Raw genomic sequence first — 19,664 nt, 5'->3', positions numbered from 1 at the left:
CCTTCATTATACACAAAGTAGAGAATGACATGGTAACAAAATTCATCACTGTTTCCATCCCCGTGGATAACCGTGAGAAACAATCCCATGTCATTTTTTAGTGTCTATCTCAACCTCAGTCCTTCTACACCAGCATTCTTCAATGCAAGGCTTGAGGGTCAGTGGCTTTGCACATTCATACTCTGATTCTTATGTGAGCCAAGTACAGGACAATCAAGCCATTGTGACATCACTGAAGAGATTGGCACTTAGGCATTGGTGGAATGAGGCATTATGACATCATAATATCTGCTCTGGATACCAGAGACTGTCATTCTTTAGTGTCTATCTCAACCTCAGTCCTTCGACACCAGAAATCTTCAATGCAAGGCTTGAGAGTCAATGGTTGTGCCCATACTCTGATTCCTCCCTCTCTCCTTAAAGAATGACATGGAGAGATGGTTTCCCACGGGGACGAGAACAGTGATGAATTTTGTCACCATGTCATTCTCTAACACAAAGTTCATCACTTGGAGGGCAATTCTATAAGACAACATCTACATATAAGTGCTTAAAGGGTGTTTGATATGCTATAAAGAACAATGATGCCTACTTTCTTTTATAGAATATTAGCATAACTAGCTACAAACATACATATGTGGTCAGGTATGAACAGTTAGGTCAACCACAGAGCTGGTATAAACACTCATACCCAAGTACTGAAGATAATGTATATGGCATCGTATTTGGTAAGTTACAAGCAGAAGTCATGCCCAGACTCCACCTCTGTGTAAGCTCACCTGTCAAATACATACAATGTAAGGTATGTGCATATTTACAGAACAGCAATTAAGCAGATTTTGGTATTTATGTGTGTATGGGCCATGGCCATGTATGCTGGCATTCTACAGTACATATTTAACACACAAATGTTAGCACCTTTCTTATAGAATTAGCCCCTTTGTATGCATTTTTTGGTGCATTTTGAAATCTAATTTCCACCTGAAGCATTCACCACACTCAGTACAGTGAAACGGTTTATCTGCCGTGTGAATCTTTTGATGTGTTAGCATGTGGGTTTTCTGACTGAAGTTTTTATCACACTCAGTACATTTAAATGGCTTCTCTCCGGTATGTACCCTCTGATGTGTCGTGAGGTGTGATTTATGACTAAATTTTTTATCACACTCTGCACACGTAAATGGTTTCTCTCCTGTGTGGATCCTCAGATGAATCCTTAAATCAGATTTCCAACGAAAGCTTTTACCACATTCAACACAAGTAAATGGTTTTTCCTCCATGTGCATCCTGTGGTGTATTCGCAGCTGTGATTCCCAAGTGAACAGCCTATTACACTTAGTACACACAAATGGTTTCTCACCTAGGTGCATTCTCTTGTGTATTCTCAACTCTGACTTCCAAATGAATTTTTTATCACATTCTGAACAATTAAACGGCTTATCTACCATATGGGTGCTTTCATGTTGTCTCAGATTTGATTTCTGACAGAAGGTTTTATCACAGTCAGGACATGAGTAGGGTTTTTCTCCTGTGTGAGTCCTTTCATGTATTCTAAGATGTGATTTAAGGCTGAAACTCTTAGAACACTCAGTACACATATAAGGTTTCTCTCCGGTGTGAATCCTGTAGTGTATTCGCAGTTGGGATTTTTGAATAAAACCTTTATTACATTCACTACATGTAAATGGTTTCTCACCACTGTGGATCTTCATGTGAATCTTTAGATCAGCTTTCCGAGCAAAGGATTTATTGCAGTTGTTATTGTTACACAGGAATGGTTTCTCCCCAGCAGGTCTCACATGGTTTGATTTAAACATTTCTCTTCTTTTGATGGTTTTCCCTACATCAGTGCAGGTGTTTAATCTCTGTTTTTCTGGGTCTGTTTGGAATCCGGTGGACTCCGTCTTTCTGTTTGTTACATTTCCTTCCTTTTTGCTTTCTTCGGTGTTTTGTCTTTCCTCTCCTGATGCAAATTCTTCCTTACAGCTTTGAAGAAACGATTCATTGGTTTTCTCTGGAAGTATCTTGCGAGATTCTCTGTTTCCAGCACTTTCCTCACAATCGTTCTTGGTCTCCATTTTGAACTCACTGCCTCCTGGAAAAGAAAGTTGACACAACAGGTTGGACGTGGATAGCAAAGGAAATTTCTAGAATCACACATAGTGCAAGTCCAAAATTCCAGATGCCAGAAATCTGGGCTGCCTGAAGAATCTGGACCCTTTAAAATTGCAATCCAGACCACCTGAGAATCTGGACTTTTTTGGGAGGGGGGGCGCAAGAGAGAGAGACGATGAACTGGAGTTTTTATAGTAAATGTTACAAACTGAAAAAAATGAACATTCGAAAAATTTTTACACTATAATACCTATGTTTTCTATGATTCTCCTTATATGGTCTTATTCATGTGACATAACAGTCTTATTATATGGTCTTATTATATGTGACATAACAGTTTCTTTGCATGTTTTCTTTTAATATGCCCATTTTGAGAAAGCATTCTTTATTTGTTAGTGAATGCATCAACAAAACTGGCTTGTTCATTTTTTCTTTATATCTAAATCTGAATTTTAAAAGTGCTGTCTGAGAATTTGGAAAATCTGGATTGACCCCCAATACCTAAGCAGTCTGGATTTTTGGACTTATATATATATACACTTCCCCCTCCAAATCCACAGTTTCAGCATCCGTGGATTCAGTTATTCGCAATTTTTAAATAAAACAAACAAAAAAAAACATTTTAATTTTGTAAGCTCTCCCTTAAGCCTTACCTGGTGGTCTAGCGGGTTTTTGGGGCAGGAGCAATCTTCCCATACTCCTGCCCTGTGCAGATCACTCATAGGAAACGGCTGCCTTGAGCTCCCATAGTCTCTTGATCTGCACGGGGCAGGAGCGTGGGAAGATTGCTCCTGCCCTGAAAACCTGCTAAACCACCAGGTAAGGCTTAAGGGGAGGGGGGGGCTTACAGGGCTTAAAACAGTTGGGGGAAGCGGGGGTTAGGGGCAGAACCGGCCCAAATATTATTTGCGTTTTTTTTAATATTCGCGGACCGGCTCTGCCCCTAACCCCCGTGGAAACGGAGGGAGAAGTGTATTCAAAAACTTCATTCTATGAATGAATAAGAGAGCTGGGATGGTACTCGGTGTAACGTCAGTAGGATTATTTTAATTTACAGCAGGAAATGATGGTCAAATAAAAATTCTAGATCAGCATTCGAGTTACCATATACAACAAGAGGCAAGTACATGGGAAAATGGTTGATACCCTAGTGGTCATGGCACTTAGTAGGATGGTGAGGCAGTTGCAGAATGGCGAGGTGGTTGTAGTTTGTAGTTTATGGGAGTCAGGCAGCTGATGAAGTGGTGGGGCAGTTGCAGAGAATGTACTTTTTGGTGGGGGGGTTAACTTGACAGTTTACAGGGTGGAAAGTCAGTTGAGGGGGGTAGTTTTTAGGGATAGGTCAGTTTGCAGGAGTAGTTTTAGAGGGTGGGTCAGTTTGTGGTTTCTGTGGCCATTGAAGAGGATATTTTGTGGGTGTGGGAGTAGTATGCAGGGTAGGGAGGCAGTTGAAAGTGGTAGTTTTTGGCCTGTGGGGGCAGTTTGTTGGTTTGAAAAAGTAGAAAATGGGCAAGGAAGTTTGAACGGTAGAGTTCTCTTAACTTCTCTGTTTCACACTATATACCGTATTTTCACGCATATAACGCGCATGCATGTATAACATGCATACGTGTATAGTGCGCGGGTCCAAAGCATGTCTGTAAAAAAAATTTTATATAGCACACACACGCGCATGCTGCTATAACCTCCTCCCACTCCCGCTTACTCTTCTGGCCTGCGAACCGGCATCCTCCCCCCCGCTCGCGTCACCCCCCCTCCCCCGCGATCCTACAACCCCCCCAGCACCGCAAAACATCTCTTACCTGATTGGGCACCGGCACCAGCACCAATGCACAGGACGTGCCAGTGCCAGTGCCCGAAGATCCTCCCTCGTTGGGCTGGGCTGGGCGGTGCGAGGGAAATCCTCCCTCTTCCCTGTGCCGGGCTGGACTGGGCTTTGAGCATTTGCGCATGCTCAAAGCCTTCTGGTCTCGCTCTCTCTGAGATTCTCAGATTGAGAATCTCGGAGAGAGCGAGACCAGAAGGCTTTGAGCATGCGCAAATGCTCAAAGCCCAGTCCAGCCCGGCACAGGGAAGAAGGAGGATCTCCCTCGCACCGCACAGCCCAGCCCAACGAGTGAGGATCTTCGGGCACTGGCACGTCCTGTGCATTGCTGCTGGTGCCAGTGCCCAATCGGGTAAGAGATGTTTTGCGGTGCTGGGAGGGATGTAGGATCGCGGGGGAGGGGGGGTGATGCGAGCAGGGGGGAGGATGCCGGATCGGAATGAAAAAAAAAAGTTGTAAAACGCGCTCACACGTATAACGTGCACGGTTATGCACGGTTTGTAAAATTGTGTATAACGCGCGCGTTATATGCGTGAAAATACGGTAAGTGTTTATGCTTTGGAAGCTAGAACTCTTTTTCCCACAAAAATGCATCCGTCATTTTTATTGTGGAGGGGCTTATTTCTCTAGAATTGCAGCCTGGAAATCTAAAAAAAAAAAGGTCCAATTTGGGCCATTTTTTAATCAGATGTGTCTTTGTACCAGTTTTCCCCATATGCCAGCTTTCATCCCATTCTGTTAAATTTTCTGTGCTGCAGAGGAAAGAAAGTAGGAAAGAGCATTAGATCACGTTCACTTTGAAGAATCTTACGTGTGGGTTCTTTGAGGAATCCTGGTCTTGGCGAAACGCGGCAGAACCTGGAATATTTGGACACCCAAGATGAGCATACAATAGTTTTTTGAATTATTTAAGCCTTGAAGTAGTTGGAGTTATCGCAACCAGTAACAGTGATCAAAGTGCAATGACTGAACATTAAAGGCACATTTTTCGGGGTTTTACCCTGTTGTGATCTTTAAATACCCTTCAATTGGTTCGGAGCGCTATTGACATTGTTAACCTTTTCCTATCGTAATAAATTTTACGTTACGCTGGCTCCAATCGTAATTATTTTAGCAAAGTTTTGTATTACTCACCGTTATCATTTACAGCTATTGTAAACATAATGTAAATAAGTCATAAGTCTGTAAATTCAAATATTTTGTGTTCCTGGCTCTTTATTAGTCCATACAGACTGTTTATCCACTGTCTATGTCATTTTTGGAATGTCCCGTCATCCATGATAGGAAAAGGTTAAGGTGTTCTTATACAAGTATATGTGTGGGTGTTTTTTGTATTAGCATTTGCTCCACGTATCACCCACGTGGTTATATCTTATCCCAAGTTTTTTTGTTTGGGTAATGACAAACTGATGCCAATTCAATGTGTCTTTTTTCAGAGAGTTATTTTGGACCCAGACAGAAAGACAGTTGGACATTCTTGACCCGCTGAGTTGGAAAGAATAAAAGAGCTTCACTAATTAAAGAAAAACCCAGAAAATATTTAGATTTCTTTTTACCACTGAAAAGGACGCAGACAGAGTGTAGAGAGTAGTCAGTTTTTTAAAAGAATTTTCTCAGGTAACTGGATTAGATTTATTAATTTGATATAACGCCTTGTACCAAAGTATTAAGACAGTTCACAATAAAATAAAAATAAGAACAGAAAAGTAAGATAACTAAATTATACAATAAAAAGCAACCTACACACAATTCCACAGTAATTATTAAATGATAATCCATATAAGATAAACAAGCTCGTTAAAAGGCATTTTGAAAGATCCAGTCTTCAGAAGTTTATGAAAAACATCAAGCTACTGGCATTGCCTGGTAAGGAGTTCCGCAAGGATGGGCCCGTATAGCGAAAAGCTCTATTTTTAGTGGAAATTAATTTAATTTCCTGCTATGGGGGAAGCTGTAAAAGACAGCATTGTGAATTCCTCGATGTTCTTATTATCGTTTTAGATCAGGGATCTCAAAGTCCCTCCTTGAGGGCCGCAATCCAGTCGGGTTTTCAGGATTTCCCCAATGAATATGCACTGAAAGCAGTGCATGCACATAGATCTCATGCATATTCATTGGGGAAATCCTGAAAACCCGACTGGATTGCGGCCCTCAAGGAGGGACTTCGAGACCCCTGTTTTAGATCAACATCTCACGATGAAAAGTCAGATAGAAGCCGTTGTACGCAAAAGTTATTTTACTTTATGGAACAATTAGACCTTACTTTGAATTTTTTGCTTTTAAGCTACTGGTTCAATCACTTTTACTGAGTCTCCTTGATTACTGTATTATCGTTTACTTATCAGTCACTAAGAAAGAGCTATCAAGACTATCATTAATTCAAAATACAGCAGTTAGACTGATTTACGGATTGAAAAAAATATGACCCATGTTACGCCGTTTTATTATGAACTTCATTGTTTGCCTATGGAAGCTCGGATTTTGTTTAAGCCGGGCTGTTTTTGTCAGCCCCAATCTATCTGACTGATTGCTTCATTATAGCCTCATTATAGCCATACATAAAAATAGTAGAAAAACACATACTTTGTTTAATTTCCCATAAAAGGTTGTAAAAGTAAGAAATTCCTTAATCATGTTCTAGCGTTCCAGGCAGTTTCTCATGAAAAGGAATTTCATTCATTGCTGCTTTCCGCCGATTCTTACAACCATTTCAGGAAAAAATTGAAAACCTATTTTTTTCCTTAAATATTTGACTAATTAATCCATTCTTTCTATGTAATATGTTATAATTAATTTTTTTTTTTTTGTAAACCGCATAGAACTTTTGGTAATGCGGTTAACAAGTACATTGTAATGTAATGTATCTGAGTATATTCCCCAGACTGAAAGCTTCCTTGGACTTAATACGTACATGAGTACATTTTTAGAAGACTTTTCCAGCACAAATTTTTAAAGGAAAACTACTCATAGATGCTGAAAACCCAGAAAAAAAAAAAAGGACTTGAACATTAAGAACATAAGCATCGCCTCTACTGAGTCAGACCACAGGTCCATCATGCCCAGCAGTCCGCTCCCGCGGCGGCCCCCCAGGTCAAATGACCTGTAAGTCATCTATTACTCTAAAGCAGGGGTCTCAAAGTCCCTCCTTGAGGGCCGCAATCCAGTCGGGTTTTCAGGATTTCCCCAATGAATATGCATGAGATCTATTTGCACGCACTGCTTTCATTGTATGCTAATAGATCTCATTCATATTCATTGGGGGAATCCTGAAAACCCGACTGGATTGCGGCCCTCCAGGAGGGACTTTGAGATCCCTGCTCTAAAGCATTCCGTTCTTCACACGCACTCACTTCTGCTGTCATGTTGCCCTCAGACGGACAAAAAGAATTATTCCTAAGGGTCAAAAATTTCTAACTTCCATTGGGGGAAAAAGAATAGCAAAGGCAGGAAATGCTTGCCTGCATGCAGATCACAAAAAGTACTCATTTGCATCCAGTTTTAGAACACTATTTCCGCAGGTAATCTGTGTTTTCGAAGCGGAATACAGTTTGTCAAGTTGCATCTGGATTTCGGTTATAGGCACGTTCTGTATTTTTACAGGACTGTTCTGGGGGTGGGCGCCATGACTGCTGAGTTTGTTTGGTTTTTACTCAATTGTTTTTAGTCATTTATAACCCGCTTTTTACAGAACGGTTCACAATAGTTAAAGACATCAACGTACATAGTACAAATCTACCTCAACAATTCAGCGACCAGCGCTTACATCATCACTCTGAAACTCGGGAGCCCGAATTGGTTCAGTGCTTGTGCTTCTGCTCCTAAGGATGCCAGCTGGGATACGTCTTTCGTAAAGCAGAGTGGAACAACTGGGCAGAATGCCGGTTGGTCTTTTTGGCCCCGATTCTATAAACTGCGTCTAAAACAGGTACTGAGGAACATGGCGCGCATCGTATGTCAATCTTAAGTTAAGCACTGTTTATAGAATCACACCTAGATGGACCTAGGCGCCAGTAAGGCATCCAAACCTTAGGCATCCCCTGTTTATGCCAGTGTTTTCTTGGCCTAAATACTGGCACCTAAGTTAGGTGCCTACACGCAAAACATGCCCATGCTCTGCCCCCTAACTACGCCCGCCTTTCTGGTAGGCATCTTGGACTAGGCGCCTACCTGAAAGTAAAAGATGCCTGACAAATCATGTCAATTACGAGGTGCTAATTGCTTATCAGCACCGATTAATTAAGCTTTTTAAATAATTAAGTTAGGCACCTAGTTTGGCTAGGCAATTCCGGACCTGGAGAGCCGGAGCCAGGTCAGGTTTTCAGGATCTCCACCAGGAATATGTACGAGATGGATTTGCGTGCACCGACTCCTTGAGATGCAAATCTATCTCATGCATACTTATTGTGGAGATCCTGAAAACCTGACCTGGCTCCGGCTCTCGAGCACCGGAATTGCCTACCCCTGGGCCAGGCACACCGATCTAGGCCCTAACTTTATTTTATTTTCTCCATTTCTATTCTGCGCTATCCAAAGTTCTAGGCGGATTATAACAGGCCTACACAGCATTAAGTGGAACGATAGTTAAATGGAACTTTAGACTTCTTTTATAGAATCTGGGCCTTTGTGCTTTCATCACAGTAGCAAATGACAGCAGATGAAGAAGGGAAGATTTGAATCAGCCGCCTAATCCCTTTGCTCAGCCCTGGCTGTCAAATAAGATAGAACAATTCATAAATAAATAAACTTACTCACCACTTGGGAAGCTATCAATCGTTTCTTCTGGCTCCAAGTCAGGATGTTGAGAGAAAAAGGGCTCTTCTTCCTTTTTAACACTGAGTGTAAATACCGATGTGATAACTGGGAAGCCAATGCCAGGATTGCTATCTTCCTTTCCCTCAGACGCAGAGTGATCACTGCAGGGCGGCTCGTCCTCTTCTTTAATCCTCGATAAAACCTCGGGATTGGCAGCGGCAGAATCTGAAATGTACAGACACCCATAACTACAAATAGACAAATGATCTGCTCTTTACTTCACTAGAAATGACGATTGTGCTTCCATTGTTACCCCCTTTTAAATCTTTTTTAAGCCGCCTTACTCTTAACAACCCGAGAAATGTCAAAAGATCTACTATTTACCTCTCTAGTAAATCAATCGTTCTCCCATTGTAACCCCCGTTTTATTAATCTTTTGTAAGCCGCCTTGAACCGCAAGGTAATGGCGGACTAGAAATCCCTAATGTAATGTAATGTAATTCTCCCAAGTATTCATGCTCGCTTTAAACTGTGCTAAAAATTAACGTTAAAAGCCAGTTCCAGAAAGGAGTGTGCTGGTGAGGGTCCTGTTTTGTATCAAATACTATTTTGATTTGTAGACCTGACCTGGAATCAAACCTGACTTTCTTAACATGTGCTGAGTGCAGATGCAAACATTTTATTTTTAATTTATTTTCATCTTATATCCCATGCTATCTACAATTCTAGGAACATACATAATTACATAATATATAAAACATAAATACTGCAAGTAAAAATATTAACCCCCCCCCCCTTTTACAAAACCGTAGCACGGTTTTTAGCTCCGGCCATGGTGGCAACAGCTCTGATGCTCATAGGAATTACCCCACGCCATGGTTTTGTAAAAAATAGGGGGGGGGGTAAAAATATTAAGCTAAAATAAACACACACTGGTAATTAAGTGCTCACTTAATAAGTTAAATAATCAAACATATACTTACAGTTTAGTGCATAACACCACTGGAGTGACAGGTCTTATTACTGGGCCTCATATCAGATGAGATCAGTTGGGAATGATACAGTCTTTTTTTTTTTTTTTTAGAACTGCCATCTCCGGATCAGACCTTCAGTACATCAAGTCCGGCGATCCGCACACGCAGAGGCCCAGCCAGGTGTACACCTGGCGTAATTTTAGTCACCCATATCCCTCTATGCCTCTCGTAAGGAGATGTGCACCTAGTTTGCTTTTAAATCCTACAACGGTGGATTCCGCAATAACCTCCTCTGGGAGAGCATTCCAGGTGTCCGCCACTCGTTGCATGAAGCAGAACTTCCTGATATTTGTCCTGGACTTGTCCCCCCTTAGCTTCAGTCCATGTCCTCTTGTCCATGTCACATTGGACATTGTAAATAATTTTTTTTCCTGCTCTATTTTGTCGATTCCTTTCAGTATTTTGAAAGTCTCGATCATATCCCCTCAGTCTCCTTTTCTCGAGGGAGAACAATCCTAGTCTCTTAAGTGGAGAACAATCCTAGTCTCTTAAGTCATTCCTCATATTTCAAATTCTCCATACCTTTTATTAGCTTCGTTGCTCGTCTCTGCACCCTCTCCAGCAGTTTCATATCCTTCTTTAGGTTGGGAGACCAAAGTTGGACACAGTATTCCAAGTGTGGTCTGACCATTGCCCTATAAAGCGGCATTATAACTTTCTCCGATCTACTCGTGATTCCTTTCTTTATCATGCCCAACATTCTATTTGCTTTCTTTGCCGCCGCCACACATTGTGCCGACGGTTTCAGGGTCCTATCTATCAGCACACCAGGTCCTTTTCTTGTTCGCTCTTACCCAGAGTTGCACCTGACATTCTATACTCGTCCAAATTTGGGTATAAAAATCTTAGGCTCACTTGATCTTTATCAACCTGGGGAGGCCAGTTTCAAATTGGATCTTTTCAGAAACCGTTTTTTAAAGGCTTTAGTGCCTTCCTTCAAAGATGGGACTAAAACAGCCATGATTCGGATGAGGCACAAGGATGGTCTGTTATTTCCCAATACTGTATAAGTTCTCAGTTTCCGTCCCTAAGCTTAGAAGGGGCTGTCCACAGCTTACTGCCCTTTTCCTTGAATCTAAGCCAAAAGGATGAGAGATGACCAGAAACTTTGAACCAAGTAAATTGATCCACTCTGGCCCCCTTTTATCAAGCCGTGTGAGGGTTTATTTATCGCTGGCTGCAATGGTAAAAGCTCCGATGCTCATAGGAATTCTATGAGCATTGAAGCTTTTACCGCAGTGGCCGGTGATTTTTAAAAAAAACCTTAATGCAGCTTGATAAAAGGGGGCCTTTATTTATTTAAAAAAATGTCTATACCGCACCATCTACCACGCTGGGCGGCTTACAAACAACATACCTACTCTTACCACATAACACAATAATCATAGTACAATAAAAATACATTCATCACTAGTCCTTCTGAGAGCGTCAATATCTTCAACCTTCAATTCACTCATCATGAATATGGTTGTAAAAACAAAACAAAACCCGAAAAGCCTTCATTTGCTTCCAAAACGAAGTTATTGACTCAATCTAATTGTTGTGGTACAGAATATTAGAACATTGGACAACTACTTTGTTTTCCCAAAAATAAGACAGTGTCTTATATTAATTTGAGGACCAAAAAACACACTAGGGCTTATTTTCGGGAATGTCTTATTTTTTTTCATGTACAATAATCATCTCTCCCTTCTTCTTCTCCACCCCAATTCTTCCTCTTTCCTTTCTCTCCCCCCATGTGCAGCATCTTCCCTTCCCTCTCACCCATCCCCGTGCAGCATCTTTCCATCCCTCCCTCCCATCCCCCTATGCAGAACCCCATCGATGCAGCAGAGGGAAGTCCCCGGTGGGATAGTCCACAAAGCAGCCTGTTCAGTGTGCTGCTGCAGCTGCAGTTTGGAGCGGGGATATGCAGTATGGGAGGGTTCTACTCAGTGGGGAGATGGGAGGATCGGCAGGGTTCTGCTGTGCGGGGAGGATGGGAGGGAGGGATAGAAAGATGCTGCACAAGGGGATGGGTGAGAGGGGAGGAAAGATACTGCACATGGGGGGGGGATAAAGCGCTGCCACTGGCAAATCGGGCAGCAATATTGTCAGAGATGGAGTCGGGAGAGTGTCGGGGACATTCGGGAGGGACTTCGGGGGTCGATCTAACTAGCGCTTATTTTTGGGGAGCACAATTAAAAATCATTGTAGGGCATATTTTCGGGGAAACACGGTATCATACAAAACATATTGCCTTTTATTGGTGACATAAGTGCCCTTTTTGTTAGTTAAGTCTATTCAGCTAGAAAAGAAATCCTAGAAGAAAATTGAAAACTCTTCACCTAGACAGGTTAGAACTTCATAAGTATCCTTCATGGTGTCCATGTGAAGCATCTTCTGTCCTTCTTCCAACCCCTTCCACTCATCCTCTAAAGAACGGCCTGCAGCGTCATCAAAAGTCACCGATACCTGGAAGGTAAAATGGCACATCAGTTTCTGGAATTTTTTCTAAGCCTCAGTGTGGTTTCAGCGGATTCCAAATGCAAGATCTCTGTGCGGTCTTCTATGCCAGTGTTTTTCAACCTTTTTATACCTATGGACCGGCAGAAATAAAAGAATTATTCTGTGGACCAGCATCGATCCGTGGACCGTGGCAGTTGAAGAATACTGGGCTAAGTCGTGGGCTAGACCCCGGCCATCTCTACCCAATCTCCACCCCAGACCCCGCCCCCATAATAGTACTAATTGCACCTTGCACGTCCCATGCCTCATCTGGAAGCCTTCCCTCTGATGTTGCAACATCATAGAGAAGGCTTCCAGTTCAGGCGCAGGATGCCCATAGGATCCACTGCCCGTGGCTTTGTGCACTGAATTAGTTAGGAAGAGGGAGCTGGCTCAAAGATAACGCCGCATCGATCGAACCGTGGACCGACGGTTGAAGAACACTGTTTTGGGCCTGATGCACGTGCTGGCCCTGTGGACCGGCAGGAAATTTCTGTGGACCGGTGGTTGAAGAACACTGTTCTATGCTATGTTTTATCACTCACGCTTGCCTTTCCAATTTTGCCAAGTCACGTCATACTATGTTACCCATGCTTTGTAACACTAGGCTCACCATACTATGTTTGTGATATTATGTTTTCTCATGCTGCGTTGACTATGTTTTGCCATCCCTGTCAGACAATGTTTGCCATGCTATCTCCTACCATACCATGGCTAAGAGTGTGGCGCGGGGGTTGGAATTGCAGCCTCAGCACCCTGAGGTTGTGGGTTCAAGCCCACACTGCTCCTTTTGACCCTGGGCAAGTCACTTAATCCCCCCATTGCCTCAGGTACATTCGATAGATTGTGAGCCTACAGGGATAGACAGGGAAAAATGCTTGACTACCCAAATAAGAAACTGTTATGAACTCTCCAAGGGGAATAATATAGAAAACTGAATAAATAGTGTGAAAAGTTTCTGTCTCTGGTAACCAGAGCTAGTATTGTGATGTCATAATGCTTCATTCCACCAATGCCTAAGAGCCAACCTCATCAGTGATGTCACAATAGCTTGACTGACCTATACTTCGCTCACTTTTATTACATTTTGATTTCTAGAGTGGTGCAGTGGTTAAAGCTACGGCCTCAGCCCCCTGAGGTTGTGGGTTCAAACCCACGCTGCTCCTTGTGACTCTGGGCAAGTCACCTAATCCCCCCATTGCCCCAGGTACATTAGATTGTTTGTGAACCCGCTGGGACAGACAGGGAAAAATGCTCGAGTACCTGAATAAATTTATGTAAACCATTCTGATCGCCCCTAGGAGAACGGTATAGAAAACCAAATGAATGAATGAATAAGAAATGGTGCAAGAGCTCATGGTACTCGTGATTACATATATCTTTCTGTGCTCACCGTGTCCATGAAAGGAGAACAGTACAGAGAGAGAAAGTCTGAGGGTTATCAAATGCTTAGGGAGCCATGACGTAAGTGTAAATCAATCCTAGAGTACAGAAGAGCCGTAGCAGGTACAGTGAAAGTAAGGATGAGGTTTGGGTTCTTGAAGTTCTTCGTGAAAATGGATCGAGTAGGTTTTTTTTTCTCATTTTTATTCTCTGTTCCACATCCACTGAAGCTTATTGGTCTATGAATTGTAGAAACTGCTAGAGCTAGTGCAAATGGGGCTGCACGCAGTGTCCGCTCTTTCTTTGCAGCTGAAGCGAAGGGAAAGGAATTTCTGCCTCGGAATTTCACCACACAGTCCAGTCTTCGGAATCTTCGGGACGCCAGTTGGACTGACCCCGACCGAAACCCCCCCTGCCCTCGGAGCCTCGACGTGCAAACGGTGGCAGGAAAATGCAGCCCGATACTCCGCGGAGCGCGTCCAGCCTGAGCTTCAACCTCTGAAAGGCAAGCTTGCTCCCAAGGGGACGGAACCCCCAAGCTCTGAAGTGGCAAACAGCAGGCTGGCTCCACAGGTCCGCCTGAAGCTTGTCCTGTGAAGCCGCAGTCCTAGGCAGAGAACCCCTGAATAAGGGATCTCAGGGCACTGAGCCACTGAAAGGGTTGAACTTACATCGAAAATAAGAAAAAAAAATATGGTTCACTTGCAGAAAGAAAAAAACTGAAGGGGGCTCTGTGTTCCACTGCTGTGTGTGAGGAGCCGAAAGCAATATGTGCGTGTGTCTTTCTGCAGGACCCGGTGCACGGGTACAAATTGAACACCTAGCGTACAGACTCCGGAGTGGCTGGAATAGAACTTCCAGTATAATATAATGCCTATGTCCTGCCCATGCTTCTCCCCTGTGTACGCCGCCCTCCCCCCCTTGCAAATATCTACTATTAAGTTAAGCAGATATTTACAGAATTGAGTTTAGACCAAATACTGACATTAACACATGTGTTACACTTCTCCCTCGTTATTCGCGGGGGATAGGGGCAGAGCTGGACCGCGAATGGCAAAAAACTGCGAATATCAGGCTCTGACCCACCCCTGCCTCCCTTCCGCCTTCCCCTGGCATCCCGGCCTTACCTGGTGGTCTAGCTGGTTTTTGGGGCAGGAGCGATCTTCCTACGCTCAAGAGACTACGGGAACTCCTCACAGCCATTTCCTAATGGCTATCTGCACGGGGCAGGAGCGTAGGAAGATCGCTCCTGCCTCGAAAACCAGCTAGACCACCAGGTAAGGCCAGGATGCCGGAGGGAAGACAAAAATATGGGGGATTTTTCCCTCCTCCCCCCCCCCCCAAAAAAAATCGCGATTATATGAAATCGCGAGTAAGGAAACCGTGAATGGGGAGGGGGAAGTGTACATGTTCATGTGCAATGTCAATATTCTAAAATATTGCAAAAGGTGAAGTGGAGAAATGTGAATAAAGTAGTGCAAAAAAAACAAAAAACAAACTCCACTTAAAGGTGACTGAGAGTCTGCTCAAATGGAAGAAAAAGCCTCAGGTTTTATCGGCAGAGCTCAAGCTCAAACCACCCCCTCCACATCATTGGCTAAAAAAAACTTCCGTAGAGCGACAACTCGCTGTCGAGGTTTAAACTAATTGAGGACCGAGACATTTCACAACTGAAACCACCGGGAGTATTTAAAGCAGTCTGTTAAAATGCCGACGTTTCACGGCACTAAGCCGTTTCTTCAGGGCCAATATGACCTTGCTCGAATCTTCACAGAGTGACAGTGTTGTGCTCACGATCTCACCAGCGGGAGTTTTTTTTTTTTTTTTAGCCAATGATGTGGAGGGGGTGGTTTGAGCTTGAGCTCTGCCAATAAAACCTGAGGCTTTTTTCTTCCATTTGAGCAGACTCTCAGCCACCTTTAAGTGGAGTTTTGGGGGGTTTTCTGCAATAATTTATGTCAATATTCTGTACGTTTACACGTGTAACATGCACAAAAATGTAAATGCCCTTTACAGAATAGCCCTTGGTGCAGTGCTTGCAGAAAGGGAAGATGGCACCTGGCTTCTCTCCCCCTCGTAAAATGGAAGGTCTCTTAACGGCACCCCCCCACCCATACTTCTTATATCCTTCTGTTCTTCAGCAGCAGCGAGGAGGTACTCCGACCCGCTGATGTAACTTCTTAGTCCAGCAAACAGGAAGTTAGTTCAGAAGGAGGGCTCGGGGCCAATGCGAGTAGGGTTACAACCCAGGTATTATTCTAAAAGTTGTGCATGTCCATGCTCCATCTCCATTGACATACCCTGGCGGTGGAATGCCATCCCCATCATTCCATAAATGACATTTATACTTCATTTACATACACAACTTAATTGCCTGATTGGGCCTTAATTGGCACTTAAATGTCACTAATTAGCAGTTATGTGCGTTAGTGAGAGAGTGAGGAGTTACCTTCCGCTAATGTAGTGCATCGCAAACAGTGTGCCGCGAGATGCCAGGGAGGAGGAGAGGTGCCGGAGGGGGGCTGACGGCAAGAGGCACGTCCTGTAGGCCGTCAGCCCCCACCGGCACCTCTCCTCCCTGTGCATCTTCTTTTGCTGCACCCCCTACTGGCGGCTCAGGGCCCCGTCTGGAGGGCCTCCACGCATGCTCGGATGTCGATGCGACGTCTTCCAGGTGCCCTCGAGCCGCAGCCGCCGGTTTAGTGCACCGCCGCTCGCAAAGTTTGCGAGACGCTGCGCTAACGCTACCATTCTACCGCCATACACCAGGGGCTGCCAGCCCAAGACTGAGTGGACTACATGTCCCAGACTGCACTGGGCTTTACAGAAGGTAGTCCTGCTGAGTCAGGGGGCAGGATTCAGCAGGGATGTGTTTATCTGCCACGGAGGAGAATCACTGTAGGGAGGTGCCCACCAGAGAGAAAAGTCTCTGAAAAATGAAGGAGTCCAGGGGAGAGAGAGATTTTCCCCTTTCCTAGCTGTAGGTCAAGGGAGCCTGGGAAAGGTTTGGGACGTGTGCAAGAACCTCCAGGGGCAACTGGTCTCTACTGAAGCAGGGTAAGCAAAGACCATAAGGAGAATAACTGTGGACATAAGGCTATGAAAGCTAAGCAATTGTTTGTGCCTTTCCCCGAGTCTGTGAGGGGAAAGACTCAGGTCTGTAGAAAAAAATAAAGCTTTTCTTGTTGTTGCATCGACCTCCAGCACGCACACTATCTGCTGCCACGATTAACACCAGATTGGTCAACAATAAAGATATTATTCTAACAGATGCTATTACTGACAACAAGTGGGACATTCTCCTGATTACAGAAACATGGTTAAAAGATAATGATGGTGAAACGCTAGGTGTACTATTTCCCCCCCTCCCCCAAGCTACCAAGCGCTGGCCTGCTCCCGCCCTGATAAGAAAAGCGGAGGGGTGGCTGCCATCATCAAATCAAGTTTAAACCTTCAACTTACTGACTCTCTAGTTCTTCAAGCCCTAGAATATCTTATCTTTTCAGTAGGACACAACAAAAAATTATTCTTTATTCTAATCTACCGCGCACCTCATTCACCAATGAACACTCTCGAAGACCTGCTGGCTATCATCAGTAAGCTGGTGATATCTCACACAAGACTTGACAAGAACACTAACAGATTTAGGCTTCTCCCAGATGATAACCTCTCCTCACACACTCCTCAGGAAACATATTAGACCTGGTCTTCACCCTAGATATTCCTCTCCAAGGCCATAAAACAATTAACTATACTAATACCCCAGTACCATGGTCTGACCACTTCCTTGTTACATTTGACCTCCCAATAAAATACAAGCCAACCGTGCACAAGGACAAACCCAGAGTTAAAACAGTATTCAATCCTGACTCAGTAAACCCTGAAATTCCTGAATCCATCTCCCTTGACATTTCCAGTCTAAGAAAAGAATTAGAGCCTGTGAGAAACTCCCTAGAAGAGGCAGCCTCGGCATGGCACAAAGGAGTACAAACGTGCTATGAAAAGCTGGCAAAACCAACACAAATCAAAGCACCAACACACCAGAAACCATCTCCATGGTTAACTGAAAACCTCAGATTAAAGAAAAGAGAAATGGGGAAAGCGGAAAGTTCATGACGAAAATCAAGAAACCACAAAAAGAAACCCCTTTGGAAAAACTTACTAGAAGACTATAAATTAACCATCTCGAAAGAAAAACAAGCCTACTACTCAACCCTCCAAACAGATCCAGAAGTCTCTTTGCACTAACAAAAAATTTCTTCACTGCGTTCCATGGAAAGGGCAAATCCCTACTAACAAAACTAGATATTGAAACATTGTTCAATTTTTTCCACAAAAAAAATTACAAAATATCCACTCAATGCCCAAGAGAAAAAAACAAAACACCCACCTTAATTTATATTGATTTGGAGAGCCAGATTAAAAGAATGGCCCTGGGTGTTTTGTTTTTTTTCTCTTGGGCATTGAAAGAATAAAGGAGATAAAATACCCTGGAGCCTATTGACAGGGATCAGGATCACTGTTCTCTCTGGATCTCTTGTTCATGTAGTTCAGTGGTTCCCAAACCTGTCCTGAAGGACCCCCAGGCCAGTCGGGTTTTCAAGATAGTCCTAATGAATATGCATGGAGCAGATCTGCATTCCTGGCATCTCCATTATATGCAAATCTCTGTCGCATGTCATTAGGGCTATCTTGAAAACCCGACTGGCCTGGGGGTCCTCCAGGACAGGTTTGGGAACCACTGATGTAGTTTAATGCTGTAATGGCCAGACTATTTCCTCTCTCTCTCTCTTGCTTTGTTTTAAACAAAGAGGAAGTATTGGGGGGGGGGGAGCTTTACTATTCATCATTACAGCTGGGACTGCTATAGAGGTGGATACTGTGATGTTTAACTACTACAGGGGTAGGCAATTCCGGTCCTCGAGAGCCGGAGCCAGGTCAGGTTTTCAGGATATCCACAATTAATATGTACGAGATGGATTTGCATGCACTGCCTCCTTGAGATGCAAATCTATCTCATGCATATTTATTGTGGATATGCCTACCCCTGAACTACTACATCTGTTTGCCATTCTCTCTGTAGTCCCTTGCCCTACCTCATAATTCCATCTGCAATTCCATTCCTAAACGTACACAGATTCACCTGTATGTCCATCACAATTCGATTGTAAGCTCTTTCGAGCAGAGACGTCTCTTGCATGTTTAATATACAGTGCTGCGTGCGTCTGGTAGCTATAGAAATAGTACGGGGGAAGAGACAAACAGTTAATTCTGCAATTTTAAGTTCTTTCCAAGACATAAACAAAATAGGGTCAACAAGCAAGTTGTAAATGCTACTTGCATCGGGGACTAGCTTTTGAGAATTAAACTCTCTTCAGCTCAAAAAAAAAATAAAAAAATCTCCCTGCACTAATGTATTACAATTGGTCTGTGCTGTAGGGACCTTTTATTGCTACATCCGAACCTGTCTGTCGGGGAATCTGCAGCCTGTAACTGGGCTGTTCCTCCTACCTGAGCAGCAGCCTCTGCAGACACTTCCTGCTTCGCTTTCCTCGGCATTTTTGCAGCTGATCGCAAACTGAGCTCCCGGGGCTAAAATCCCGAACTGCAACCTCAGAACCCCTGAGGACACTAATTGTTTCTCACTCTCCTCATGGCTGCTGCTGCTACTGCTGCCTTCTAGGATGGGCGTCAAAGGGCATGCTGGGATTTGGAGTTCTTCCTGGAAAGAATCTCCTCCTCCCCTCAGCCACTTCAATAGGGAGCCGTCAGTCACAGCTTCAGCTTTGGAAAACTACATCTCCCGACAGCACTCGGCTCTCACCCAGCCTCCTCCTGCTTCATTTCCACGAAGCTTTTACAGTTAGAGAACCGGAATTAAGAGGGAGCTTATGTGGCACCTCCGCTGATCATTTTAATTAACTTCTCACAATAAATAAGTGGACAGAAATAAAGGTTAATATTAAAGGCTAATAAATAAAATGATATAGTTTATATTTGAAAAGATTTAGGCCCCTCTTGTGTAAGCAGCTCTATTCGCATTCGATATTTGCATAAACCTGCGCTTA

At 43.6% G+C, this 19,664-nt stretch overlaps 1 protein-coding gene across 1 annotated transcript; it reads right to left on the bottom strand.

Annotated features, from left to right (window-relative positions):
* Window positions 1-403: 403 nt before the first annotated feature.
* On the bottom strand, window positions 404-19,315 carry LOC117354456 (zinc finger protein OZF-like). The gene is made up of 4 exons (XM_033932038.1): window positions 19,108-19,315; window positions 12,054-12,180; window positions 8,693-8,917; window positions 404-2,095 (listed from the first exon to the last, which is right to left on the bottom strand). Exons 1-4 carry the CDS (start codon window positions 19,153-19,155, stop codon window positions 924-926), a joined length of 1,572 nt encoding a protein of 523 aa, XP_033787929.1. The 5' UTR covers window positions 19,156-19,315; the 3' UTR covers window positions 404-923.
* Window positions 19,316-19,664: the final 349 nt, after the last annotated feature.

The sequence above is a fragment of the Geotrypetes seraphini genome, chromosome 2 (genome assembly GCF_902459505.1).
Source record: "Geotrypetes seraphini chromosome 2, aGeoSer1.1, whole genome shotgun sequence".
Lineage (NCBI taxonomy): Eukaryota > Metazoa > Chordata > Amphibia > Gymnophiona > Dermophiidae > Geotrypetes > Geotrypetes seraphini.
The sequence above is the reverse complement of the archived record's forward strand: the minus strand, read 5'-3'. Positions and strand labels throughout refer to the sequence as shown.